At 38.8% G+C, this 13,525-nt stretch overlaps 1 protein-coding gene across 1 annotated transcript; it reads left to right on the plus strand.

The window, feature by feature from the left end:
- Positions 1-269: 269 nt before the first annotated feature.
- ZNF30 (zinc finger protein 30) lies at positions 270-13,525 on the plus strand. The gene is made up of 4 exons (XM_069458117.1): positions 270-772; positions 2,431-2,563; positions 3,592-3,690; positions 11,991-13,525. Exons 1-4 carry the CDS (start codon positions 764-766, stop codon positions 13,523-13,525), a joined length of 1,776 nt encoding a protein of 591 aa, XP_069314218.1. The 5' UTR covers positions 270-763.

Below are 13,525 nucleotides of genomic sequence, written 5' to 3' on the forward strand. Positions count from 1 at the left end.
CATCCTCAAACTCCTGGGCTCAAGCAATCCTCCCACCTTAGCCTCTCTAGCAGCTGGTACTGCAGGCCCACCTGGGCTCTTGGAACATATCCCCCCCGCAGATAAAGGGGAACTACTATAATAAGAGCTAAGTCGTGTTCAGCAATGATTCTGTTAAGTATTTTGTGGGGGTTTTCTTACTCTTCAAGACAACCATATGTAGGAGCTGATATTCTTATCCCTATTTTAATGATTAGAAAACGGAGCCATGTTAGCAACTGCCTGATCAATTTCTTCTTTATTCTCTACCTCTCATGTCTTGACTAACCTCACACTCTGCTGCCATGAAAAGATTTCTGGTTTGGGTGATGTGGACCATTTTTCAGTGTTAGAATATAGGAATGGATTGAGGAGAATCTGTTCGTAAGAGGACTATGCAGCCCAGTCTTAGATCCAGATCAGCGTTCCCAAAGTGAGCCTGGCTGGAAAACCTCCTGCTGAAGTGTCTGATTCTGCCTTCCCTAAAAAGGGTCACTGCTCTGCACCCACTTGTGCACAGCCTGGTTCCCTAGGGTTTGAATTACTCTGTTCTTCCCCAAAACTTTGTTTGACGGTGGTTGTATCATAGTTTGGAACCTGACATGGAAGGTCAGGAAAGTTTATTAATTTATGTCATTGGGAAAACTAAAGCCTCTTTTCCTCCCAGCTCTGGAATTTTTAGAGTTCGAACTTCTCTGGTAGAGGAACGTCAAAGAAGACTGATCAGTTCTTACTTTCTAAAAGGATGGCCCACGTAAGTTGGTGTTCCTTCTGAAATATTGGGATTTTTAGATCACATGGGTATTTTCCTTGATTAACCTGAAGCATTCTGCCTAAAAGAGCACCATCTAATTACCTACTTCTTGATTCTTCCTCTGTGGAGGAATGATGGCCAAATAACTATTCCCTCCTTGTGAGGTCCTCTTTTATAAACGGCGGTCATGAATTCATCGAGCAAATTACTGAGCAGATACGACTTGGTAAATCTTTGCTGAAAGGCTGTGATAAAAGCAGTGAAGGAGTGAAGTTCCATGAGAGAATTATTTGAGCTTCCTATATCCGTTTGTGGTTTGGTGAGTTAGAGCTGTTGGCTTCATTCTCCACATGTCAGAAGATTTGAAGTTTTCCACTGATGAGAGAGAATTTTGTATTTGTTGGTCTCAGTCTTTTTTTTTTTTTTTTTTTTTTGTTGAGACAGAGTCTCACTCTGTTGCCCAGGCTAGAGTGAGTGCCGTGGCGTCAGCTTAGCTCACAGCAACCTCAAACTCCTGGGCTTAAGCGATCCTACTGCCTCAGCCTCCCAAGTAGCTGGAACTACAGGCATGCGCCACTATGCCCGGCTAATTTTTTCTATATAGATTTTTAGGTGTCCATATAATGTCTTTCTATTTTTAGTAGAGACGGGGTCTCGCTCAGGCTGGTCTCGAACTCCTGACCTTGAGCAATCCACCCGCCTCGGCCTCCCAGAGTGCTAGGATTACAGGCGTGAGCCACCGCGCCCGGCCGGTCTCAGTCTTAATATGATGGGATCACATACTCTGTGAGGCTTTTAAGATTGATTAGGGACATGATTGTAACATGAAACACCGATATCATGGCTCTTCTCAGGGGTTGAGAGTACCACTGAGAGTGGTACTAGGTCAGTTTTGTTGTGGAATGGGACCTGCCAGACTTGGGTGACACACATTTCATTCTGAATCATCTTTATCATAATCCACTAACTCAAGAACAGTGAAAGTGTTGAGTGAGGGATGCTGCATGATGCCATAAGCAGGTTGTCATAGTAATAGATTAACAGATTACCAGAACTGGGGAAACCTGAGACATTTGGTCCAGTCTCCATTTATAAATATAAAATAATTTCTGGCTCTCATATAGATCCATAAGATAACTTTTATGTCACTATGGAAAAATTTTTTATTAATACAAGGAAATACTTATGATTTGACGTAATGATCCTGAAGCTTGAGTAGTTATTTAACACATTTTTGTAATGCCTATTTTTTAAAACAGATTTTATTCTACATTTGGAGAAAAAAAATCCGTAACTTTTTTTTCTCTTAAAAGGGAAATAATGTAGAGACTAGTAGTTCTTGAGAATTTATTAGTTGGATAACTAGCAGGCAGTGTCTCTATGTGCTGTGTTAGTTAATAGGGAAACTTGGATTATTTTATCCATTTCCCCCCAGGTCTGGAGTATTGTGGTATCCTACAACATATAGAAAATTTTGTCCATAGCAAAAGGAATCTTCTAGAACATGCGAATACTATGCTTTATTCATTTCCCATATCATAAGCTTCCAGCCCACTTGACTGCTATATTATTGCTCCTTTCCTACATTGAAACTTTTTATTCCCTGTCCTTTCACTTCGAAAACATTTTAATTTCACCAGAAATACATGGGTTTGCAGTTTCAGGGATCAGTGACCTTCAGGGATGTGGCCATAGCCTTCTCTCAGCAGGAGTGGGAGAGTCTGGATTCTACTCAGAAGGACTTGTACAGAGATGTGATGTTAGAGAACTATAGGAACTTGGTATCAATGGGTAAGTTTACTTTTCTCAAATAATTTAGAATCTGCTCCCTGAAATACTTTCCCCATTTTAAATTTTAGAGCTATCTTAAGAAGTGAACACAATTTCTTCTTGTTCCCAAAGAAATGGTTTGAGCTTTGTTAGGTCGGAAATGGTGAAATGGCAGGATTAGAATTCTGGGTCGTTTATTGCATAAACATTGACAAAGAGGCCAAGTTTCCCTATTGTGTTTATGCTCAAAATTGCTCTCAGCTTAAAATTTGACACACCTGCAGGCAGAACAGCTAGACAAAGGGTCTCGATTTATTCTGTCTGAAGAGCCTATACAACTTATATACTGGTGGATTGAATGAACAGAAATCATTTAAAATTAATTACTTCATTTTATTTCCTACAAAATAATCTGATTTGGGGGTTAAAACTGATAATCTAAAAACTTTGCATTTAAGATTAAATGCAAATTAAATCTGTATCCTGTACATATAAAGGCCTAAGGAAACTTTTTGGGTTTTTTCTTAATAAAATACCAATAATAATGTTAGTAACTCACAGTATACTTGCTATATACCAGTTCCTGTTCCTAGCTCTTTATGTGTATTTGTATTAACTGATTTTTATCCTCACAAGCACCCTAAAGGTACTATTTTTACCACCATTTTAGATGAGAATGTCAGAGCACGGAGTGTTTAAGTGAGTTAGCCAAGGTCACACAGCTGATAGGTGGCAGAAGCAGACACTTGAACCCAGGCACCGTGGTTCCACAATCTGTGTTCTCAATTATAATTTCATACTTTCTGTCAAGACAGGGAACATCTATAAACATGCATTTATCTATCTTTATTTATTTTTAGATATATAGATAGATTTCATTTAAAATAAAACCTTTCCCTATCTATCTGGTTTTATGAATCTCCTTCTCTAAAGTATTTATCAATATCATTTTGACCTCGAATTTATTACAAATTTAACCAAAGGTCAAAGTATTTTTGAACTCATATTTTATGTCTTTTCTACATTGTGTGGCATTCTTATCTTGTAAGCAGGACATTCTCTCCCTAAACCACATGTGATTACCTTGTTGGAACAATGGAAAGATCCTTGGATGACAGTGAGGAGAGATCAAAGAAGACAGTCTACAGGTGAGTAAGAGCATGCCAGGTAGGGAAGCCATCATTGCTGGAAACAGCCCAGGTGGTCCCTGAGTTGTTTGGAAGTCTCCATTCAAAGGCTCAGGGCTTTTGTAGAAGAAGCCTGAGACTTGGGGAAGAAGCAAATATCTCACCGGCCTTTCCAGAGGAACTTCATCTTGATCCATTTTAACACGCAGTCATCACCTTGTCTGATTTCCCTCTCATTTCATTAGGAGCTCACTCTTTCCCAGTGCAGTCTGCATTTTGAATTTGACTATTTTCAGCTCCTCTTTGGCACTGAGATTTATTTGTATCTTCTGGGATGATAATATTTGAACAGAGACAAGAACAAGGAGGGCTCAGGTCATATAATTATGTGGAACATTCCAAGGTGATTGAACAGTGTGTGCAGATACCTTGCGGTGGGAATGAGCTTTGTGTATTTCTAGAGGAATAAGTAGGGTGGGACAGAATTAATAAGAGGAGAGAGGCCGGGCGCGGTGGCTCACACCTGTAATCCTAGCACTCTGGGAGGCTGAGGCAGGCGGATTGTTTGAGCTCAGGAGTTCAGGACCAGCCTGAGCAAGAGAGAGACCCTGTCTCTACTAAAAATAGAAAGAAATTATATGGACAGCTAAAAATATAGATAGAAAAATTAGCTGGGCATGGTGGCACATGCCTGTAGTCCCAGCTACTTGGGAGGCTGAGGCAGGAGGATCGCTTGAGCCTAGGAGTTTGAGGTTGCTGTGAGCTAAGCTGACACCATGGCACTCTAGCCCGGGCAACAGAGTGAGAGTCTGTCTCAAAAAAAAAAAAAAAAAGAGGAGAGGAAGAAAAAAGGTAGAATGTGAGGAGGGGCCAGGTCCTATTATAGTTTTTTGTTAATTGTCAGGAATTTGGATTATTGTCTAAAGTGACTAGAAAGTATGATCTAATTTATGTTTTTCTAATTTTTAATTTTTTTTTTTTTTTTTTTTTTTGAGACAGAATCTTGCTCTGTTGCCTGGGCTAGAGTGAGTGCCGTGGCGTCAGCCTAGCTCACAGCAACCTCAAACTCCTGGGCTTAAGCGATCCTACTGCCTCAGCCTCCCAAGTAGCTGGGACTACAGACATGCGCCACCATGCCCAGCTAATTTTTACTATATATATTTTTAGTTGTCCATATAATTTCTTTCTATTTTTAGTAGAGACAGGGTCTCACTCTTGCTCAGGCTGGTCTCGAACTCCTGACCTCGAGCGATCCACCCGCCTCGGCCTCCCAGAGTGCTAGGATTACAGGCGTGAGCCACCGCGCCCGGCCCTTAATTTTTAAATTTTAAAAAATTATGTTAAATATGAGAGAGATACCAGAAAACCACATTAAAATGTACAGCTTGATAAGTTAGTATAAGGCAAATACCTTCGTAACCATCACCCTGGTCAAAAGATAAAACATGATTATAAAATAACATCAGACTTACATTGGAAAATGACATAAAGAATTTTTATATACCCTTCACCAAGATTCTCCAAATGAGGAGGTAAAACTCTTCCGACCACCCCTTAACGCTTTCACATGCGTCTACCTAGTCACAGCCCTCCTTCGTTCCAGCCACTTCAAACCTTACCACACTTCATATATACCCACTCCCGGGTTCACCTGCTCTTCTCAAATTAGCCTGTTAAGCTTTCCAGTGAGTACTCACTGGTTTTTGGGGTTCTCAGGTCAGATACCTCACATTGCTCCCCTCAGCGTTTTCCTGCACAGATGCTTAGCCTGCACATGTCTTAGCTGTAGTATTATATTTTGTCTTCACCCACTTATATTTTACAGTTTTGTTTTTTTTTTTTTTGAGACAGAGTCTCACTCTGTTGCCCAGGCTAGAGTGAGTGCCGTGGCGTCAGCCTAGCTCACAGCAACCTCAAACTCCTGGGCTCAAGGGATCCTCCTGCCTCAGCCTCCCGAGTAGTTGGGACTACAGGCATGCACCACCATGCCTGGCTAATTTTTTCTATATATATTTTTAGCTGTCCATATAATTTCTTTCTATTTTTAGTAGAGATGGGGTCTCTCTCTTGCTCAGGCTGGTCTCGAACTCCTGAGCTCAAACGATCCGCCCACCTCGGCCTCCCAGAGTGCTAGGATTACAGGCATGAGCCACCGCGCCCGGCCTATTTTACAGTTTTTGAAGGTCCCTTTTCCCACAGTTTTGTTGTGTATGTTGTCTATAGCTTTTGTAGTTTTGCTATCCTATTTGTTTTTATGTGGCTATTTGGTTAAATTCAAAAACAGTGTTACCATCTCCACCGTATCCTAATTTATGTTGTTAGATAATTACTCTGGATATTGGTAGAGAGTTGTCCAAATGGGGGCAGGTGTGCAGACTGGAGGTGGTAGTGGTTTGGATTAGAATGATTGTGGTAGAGAGTGGTGAGAAGGGAAAGGTACTCATAATATAGTTTGAATGTAGAGCTAATAATATGCTGGTGAACCGTGAACAGGTAGGGAAGCAGAGAGGGAAATCAAAAAGGATCAGCAGGTTCTGGCTTGAGCAGCTGCATGCAAATACAGTTGCCAGGAATGGTAAAGAGAGGGGAAAAGGCCAGTTGGAGGGTGGAGCTAAAGATACCTGCTTTGCATATGTTAAGTTTGAGATGACTATTGGCCATCCAGTTAGGGATGCTAAGTAGGCTGTTGAATATTCAACAGTCGGAGCTCAGGGTTAGCTTAGGCTAACCCATAAAAATTTGAGATTTATTGGCATATGGTGGGTCTCTAAAGCCATGGGACTGGTTGAGGTCAGCTAGAGAGCCAGTGCAAAGAGAGGGTACTCTAACATTTAGAAGTCCTCTTGAGGAGGCTGCAAAAGAGACTGCTGAGAAGGAGCCTCTTCTAAGGTAGAATTAGAAGCAGAAATTGGTGCCACCAAAGACAAACAAAGAAAATGTTTCAAGATAGAGGAGTGATCACCTGAAAAGTGAATTAAATTAAGAAATAAGAATGGACCTCAATATGTAGCCTTGCTAAAAGGGGAGATTCTCAGTGGCATCAAGGAGTGAAAGCTCAACTGGTCTGGTCTGAACAAAATGGGAGAAAAGTCAGTGATGAGCATAAGTACAACAGTCTTTTTAAGATATTTGGTTCCAAAGAGATGAAAAAAACAAACAAATAAGGTCACATTCTCAAGTTCTGGGTGGACAAGAATTTGGAGGAGACTCTTCAACTCAGTACACCTTGTATCATGTCAATCTCATATTACTCTGAGGATTTCTGGAGCTTTTAAAAATAAATTGTATCATTTTTAATATCCCTCAATATATAGAAGTATTATACCATTCTTAAAAGTCTGGGTTTTGGTTTTCTTTTGCATTTTGCCAACTGAATTAAAAACTACATAAAAGTTGAAAGAATAATATGATAACTATCCTTATTAACCATCCTCATAACCATGCTACATTTATATATGTAAAATTTTTTTGCTGTACCATTTAAGTAAGTTGCACAAATTATAACACTTTATCCCTAAGTACTTCAGAATGTACTAAGGATATTATTCTCCATAACCACACCCAAAAAAAAAAAAAAAAAAAAAAACCATTTCACCTGCAGAGCCCACCAGAGGATCATCTTAGGTTCAACTTGGCTTCATCTGGTCAGGAAATCACACAACAGGAGCCCCAGCTTAGCAGTAGGGCATCACCAACTCTTCTTTCAGTGTGAGTCCTCACAGTGGTTCATGCAGAACACATTCACCTTAGCCTTCCAAAAGGCGAGGTGCAGAGAGACGAGATATGCATCAGGCAGGTTTGAGAGTTGCTGTGGCTAAAGAAGACATGTGATTCACAGAATTCAACACCTGTAACAATTCCATAGATGTAGTTTCCTTGGTCCCCGCAAAAGACGTGCCATTTGAAAGCGATGCTACATTTAGAAGCTCAGATTATGGAGTTCCCATCAGCTGTTTATAGTTCCTCTCAGTCCATATGCAACTTACCTGTCAGTGGTCGTTTTACCATCAACAATATGGATTAGTAAAACAATACACCACATAACCTTTTGTCATCCAGAACAGCGCTGTCCAATAGAAATACAATGCAAGCCACATATATAATTTTAAATTTTATAGTAGCCACATTTAAAAAGGAAAAAGAAGATGGCAAAATTAAATTTAATAATGTATTTTATTTTAGTACATCCCAGATATTACCATTTTAATGTGTAATCTCTATAAAATTATTTTTCTTTGTAATAAGTCTTTGAAATCTGGTGTATCTGTTTCAATTCAGTCTGGTCACGTGGCCGCTGGCCACCCTACTGGGCAGTGCAGGGCTAGAGTGCTGCTCCCTGTTTTTTTGTATTCATCTTCTGATTGGCCCAATACTTACAAATGTCTTTGTCAGTTTGCTAATCTTTGTTCTCACAGGTGGATAATGAAAATATTTAATTTCTCAGCTGTGTTCAATAAACGCTAATTTTTTAAAAAAGACAAAAACATGACGTGTTCAGACTTCTTTCAGACTTTAAAAGATGATACAATACACAATAAAGAAACTGAAGGTTTATGTGATATTGATTTATTTTACTGTGTAGTCTTTCTAGACATTGCCATCATTATCCCACTTATTTAGTCTTTCTTTGCATACTTGTATGTAATTGATGCATAATGGTTAAATAACTCTTATGATGAAACAGAACAATGTTCCAAGGAATCACTATTCTTATACAGTAAGTACTCTCATAGGAATTATTTTTCCTATAAATAATCTTATTTGATTGTTGTTCCATAATATATCTTAGTTTTATAAAAGGGCCCAATAGAAACCTATCTAATTGTAAAATAGAATGAGATTTACGAATAAATAAATTTTCCCATTTTTTCTTTGGAATGCCTTTAATAAAGAATAAAAGTCATGAAATGACAATTCTCACAACTAGAACTGCTTAAAGAAGAAACTCAAAAACTAAAAATTGATACCCTGGACCCTGAGAGTATATTGAAGGTTAAGAAAAGTACAGGGAAGTTTGTTTGTCTCAGTTTTGTTTAACACGGAGACAAGGAATTCTGTTGGTTTTAGTACTTGGTATTCCCCCATCCCCTTTTTCTTCAGCTTTATCTGAAGTCAAGACCATTATCTTCTTGGGATGGAATTATCTAAGTGTGCACAACTGTTGGGTGTGTCATGGTTGTGTATCTATGAAAGTCATATCAACCTGTAAAGGTGTTTTTTTTAATTGTTTTATTTGGAAGATTATTTGGATCATTTGATGAGAAAATGGTTGCACAATAGCATTTAAGGCTCTGTAGATTAGTCATTTGAACTCTGTGGTATAGACAAATATTAATACTAAGTGAAGGATTATGATCAGAGTTTATAGTCCGTCTCTAGGCCAGGATCAAAGACTTGTACCCAAATACAACCACAAGAACAGATCCCGGCCCTAATCCAAAGAGCCCACAGAACCAGATATGGAGGAATTATCCTAATTACCTAATTTTATAATTTCTTATTTGTTTCCTGGATTATTTTAGTGATCGAAAATATCTCAGAAGTCTTTAAAGATGTGAATACAATGTACTTACAAGAGAACAATGTTTCATGCTTGTAAGGCCAGTAACTTTTCTGAACAGAATGTATTTTGAACCAGTGCCTGTCCAATTTCATGGGCTTGAGTTCTATGCCTTTGTGAGAGTGTCCACGTGGACCATAGTGTTAATGTGGTTTTCCCCATTTTGGGGTCCTCCCCTGTAGCATGACATGAAAAGTCCTGGACGGAGAAGAAAACAGTCCAAAGGTTCTCCTTCAGCAGTGGTTGAAGTTTTTTTTTTGCACAAATCAAGACCCAGTTTTTCTCTTCTTTGAATTAGCTTACCTAAAGATCTCTTTTCCTGACAAAAGAAATTAATGGGCCAAAATGATCCTGGAAGATAACAGGAACCATCCTAAAGGCAGGTATTCAGTTTAATTAGGTAACACATCTGATCCACTTTTCCAGTTGGCTTTTGTGTGCAAATCCAATGCTTGTCTTTAGGGGCCATCCCAGTGGTCTGGTCCTTACGGGCTTGTCAAATAGCATGGTAATACTTAAAAAGATAAACATTTTTGTCTGGAATACATCAAAGGAGGCAGTGCGTATTTTATCAGGAGACGTATAATGTCTGGTTGTGCTCATCGTTAAGATTAACCACTAGATTAAAGGGATAACTGTCCAAGTCCACATTTCACATACATTTTTCTCCTTGGAACTAACCAGTGGTCTTTATTACTGAGAAGTAGTCATCTCTTGTAGCAATATAAGATGGTTTATGTATAATGGTTTTAATATATTATGGTTTTAACAACAAGCGATAATCCTCATTTGAATAAAAAATATCATTATTTGTATAGAGACACTTTATTACTGTTACTTCTTTTGTAAATATTTCTTGACCTTCTAGACTAGTACTTTTTGGTTATCTTGAAACATAGTTCCAGTGAAAAGGGGAAGAGAATTTGATTCTTTGCTAGTAGCTAAGTACTTTCTAAGTAGGAGGTTATTTAACAATGAAAAAGATTAAAAATTAATTTTGTACTCCCTCCCAAGAGTCATTATGGATTCATTTTTATCATCATTGATTCAGAATGTATAATTCAAAATGCTCATTTGTATATTCCCTTTGCCACTGTATTTGCTGGAGCTCCAGATTAAGTCTCCTGTGGATTTTGGACAAATCCATGAATCTTTGAAAAAAAAAACACACACACACACTTTATTGAGGTATGATTGATACGCAAAAGCTGTGTGTATTCAATGTATACAACTTGGTGAGTTTGGGAACCCAAGAATCTCTTAAATTTTCAAGACGGCTGAATCTGTCACCTTGTACCTTCCCTGCCGCATTCCAGAAACTGTCTATGGATTATCAGTGAATTATTTTTACAGTATTGTATTTTAATAATACCCTAATTTCACTTCTTTCATGGAGAGTTGTTTTTTTTTTTTTTTTTTGTAATGAGTCAGTCGGTGGGGTATAGTTCGGTGCTAAATGACACGGGTTGGGCCTGCTCTGAAGGAGTGTGTTAGTTGTCTTGCTTTGTCACAAATTACCACAAACTTAGTAGTTTAAAACTATACTCATTCATTATCACACAGTTTTGTAGGTCCGAAGTCCAGCGTGGCATGGCTAAATCAAGATCTCAGCCATAGCTGCAGTTCTGGGGGCCTTGGGGTCCTCCTCCAAATTTACTGGTTCTTGGCGAAATATATTTTCATGTGATCCCCTCCGTCTTTAAGCCACAACCAGCGAGGTTTATCCTTCTCACACTTTGAATGTCTCTGACTTCCTCTTCTACCCTCAGCCAGAGAAAGCTCTGGTTTTAAGGGGCTGTTGAGATTACCCAGGGTAATCTCCCTATCTTAAATCAACTGATTAGTAACCTTAATTGTATACCTTTTCTATGTGACACAACATATTCATGGGCATAATGAGCAGACAAAGGTCTTGAGGGCCAAAATTCAGTCAACCACAGGGAGTTTTTGGAGAAATAAAAATCATAACAAAGAGAACATTAATAATTATATAATTGAAAACTGGTAGAAAACTAAGGAATGAAGTGTTAGGCAATAAAGACACGGACATCCTTAGACAAAGTCAGCAGTTTACAATATTCCTGATAAAGTGAAATTTTACCTTAAACATACAAAGGATGAGAAAGGGCCAGTATGAAAACAGCACAGGCCAAAAGACTTTGGGGAGATAACACCACCTGCACATGAACGAAAAAATGAGAACATGTGTGACAAATTCCAGGTGCTGTAAGGGGGAGGTCAGGTAAATAGGGAATGAAGGGAGCTATGGCTTGAGGCCTCAAGGGTAGGCAGGGGCCATATTATTTTGGAAAGATACATCGATTTTAATTTAAGTGCAAAGAGAAGCCAGGTGGTGGGGCAGGGATGAAATATGAGTTATAAAAATTTCATCTGCATCAGAAACTTTTGTTAGAAATGTTAAAAATATTGATGCCCAGGAACTTCTGTGTGTTCTGATTCAGGGGGTCTGGATGGTGCTTGAATATCAGTTTTTTAACAAGCTCTTCAAAAATTTTGATCCACAGCCAAATATCAGAAATGAAAAAACTATTTCACTAATCACCAACCTTACTGATTTATTAATATATAAACTCCCATTAATCTCTGCATTCTTCCTGTTTTGAGTTTTATAACCATATTTTAGTATTATCTAAGGTATTTCTAACTGATGTTATTTTCAACTTTTTTCTTCCATAGAAATCTATTTTTTCTCATATAGAAAAATCAAATATTTTTGGTTTTGGTTTTTTTTTTCTTTCAGACTTGCATTTGAAGGATGAGATAATCAGCTATGAAGAAATGCCTACTTCTGAAAAATGTACATCTTTTGCTCTACATCAGAAAGTTCTTAATCAAGAGAAACTATGTAACTGTCAGGAATGTGAGAAGGCTTGTTGTGAAGGCTCAAAGTCTGTTCAGCATGACAGAATACATACCAGTGGAAAACCCTGCACATGTAAAGAATGTGGGAATAACTTTAGTAATGGATATCAACTCACTGTACGTCAGAGATTGCATACGGGTGAGAAACCCTATAAATGTAAGGAATGTGGGAAGGGCTTTAGTGCCTATTCATACCTTGTTCAACATCAGAGAATTCACATTGTTGAGAAACCCTATGAATGTCAGGAATGTGGGAAAGCTTTTATAGTGTATGGAAAACTTATCCGGCATCAGAATACTCACACTGGTGAAAAACCTTTTGTATGTAAGGAATGTGGGAAAGCCTTTAGTGCCTTTTCATACCTTGTTCAACATCAGCGAATTCATACTGGTGAGAAACCCTATGAATGTAAAGAATGTGGGAAGGCCTTTAGTACTAGTTCACCCCTCGTTAAACATCAGAGAATTCATACTGGTGAGAAACCCTATGAGTGTAAGGAATGTGGGAAGGCCTTTACTGTGTATGGACAACTTACTCGACATCAGAGTATTCACACTGGTGAGAAACCCTTTGAATGTCAGGAATGTGGCAAGGCCTTTAGACTAAGTTCATTTCTTAATGCACATCAGCGGATCCATGCCGGGGTAAAGCCCCATGAATGTAAGGAATGTGGGAAGGCCTTCAGTCGTGCTTCCTACCTTGTTCAACATGAAAGACTTCATACTGGTGAGAAGCCCTATGAGTGCAAGGAATGTGGCAAGGCCTTTAGTACTGGCTCATACCTTGTTCAGCACCAGAGAATTCATACTGGTGAGAAACCCTATGACTGTAAGGAATGTGGCAAGGCCTTTGTTAGTCGCCATCAACTTACTGTACATCAAAGGGTTCATACTGGAGAAAAGCCCTATGAGTGTAAGGAATGTGGCAAGGCCTTTAGAGTACACGTACATCTTACACAGCATCAAAAAATTCACATTGATGTGAAGCCCTATGAATGTAAGGAATGTGGAAAGACTTTTAGTCGGGGCTCATACCTTGTACAACATGTGAGAATTCATACTGGTGAGAAGCCCTATGACTGTAAGGAATGTGGGAAGGCCTTTAGTTCTGGCTCTTACCTTGTTCAACATCAAAGAATTCACACTGGTGAGAAACCCTATGAATGTAACAAATGTGGGAAAGCCTTTACTGTTTATGGACAACTTATTGGACATCAGAGTGTTCATACTGGTGAGAAGCCCTTTGAATGTAAGGAATGTGGGAAAGCCTTTAGGCTTAATTCATTCCTTACTGAACATCAGAGGGTACACACTGGAGAGAAACCCTTTAAATGTAAAAAATGTGGGAAGGCCTTTAGATATAGTTCAGCCCTTAAAGCACATGAAAGAAAGCATATGGGTGTAAAATCCTAA

The sequence above is a fragment of the Eulemur rufifrons genome, chromosome 24, assembly GCF_041146395.1.
Source record: "Eulemur rufifrons isolate Redbay chromosome 24, OSU_ERuf_1, whole genome shotgun sequence".
Taxonomy (NCBI): Eukaryota; Metazoa; Chordata; class Mammalia; order Primates; family Lemuridae; genus Eulemur; species Eulemur rufifrons.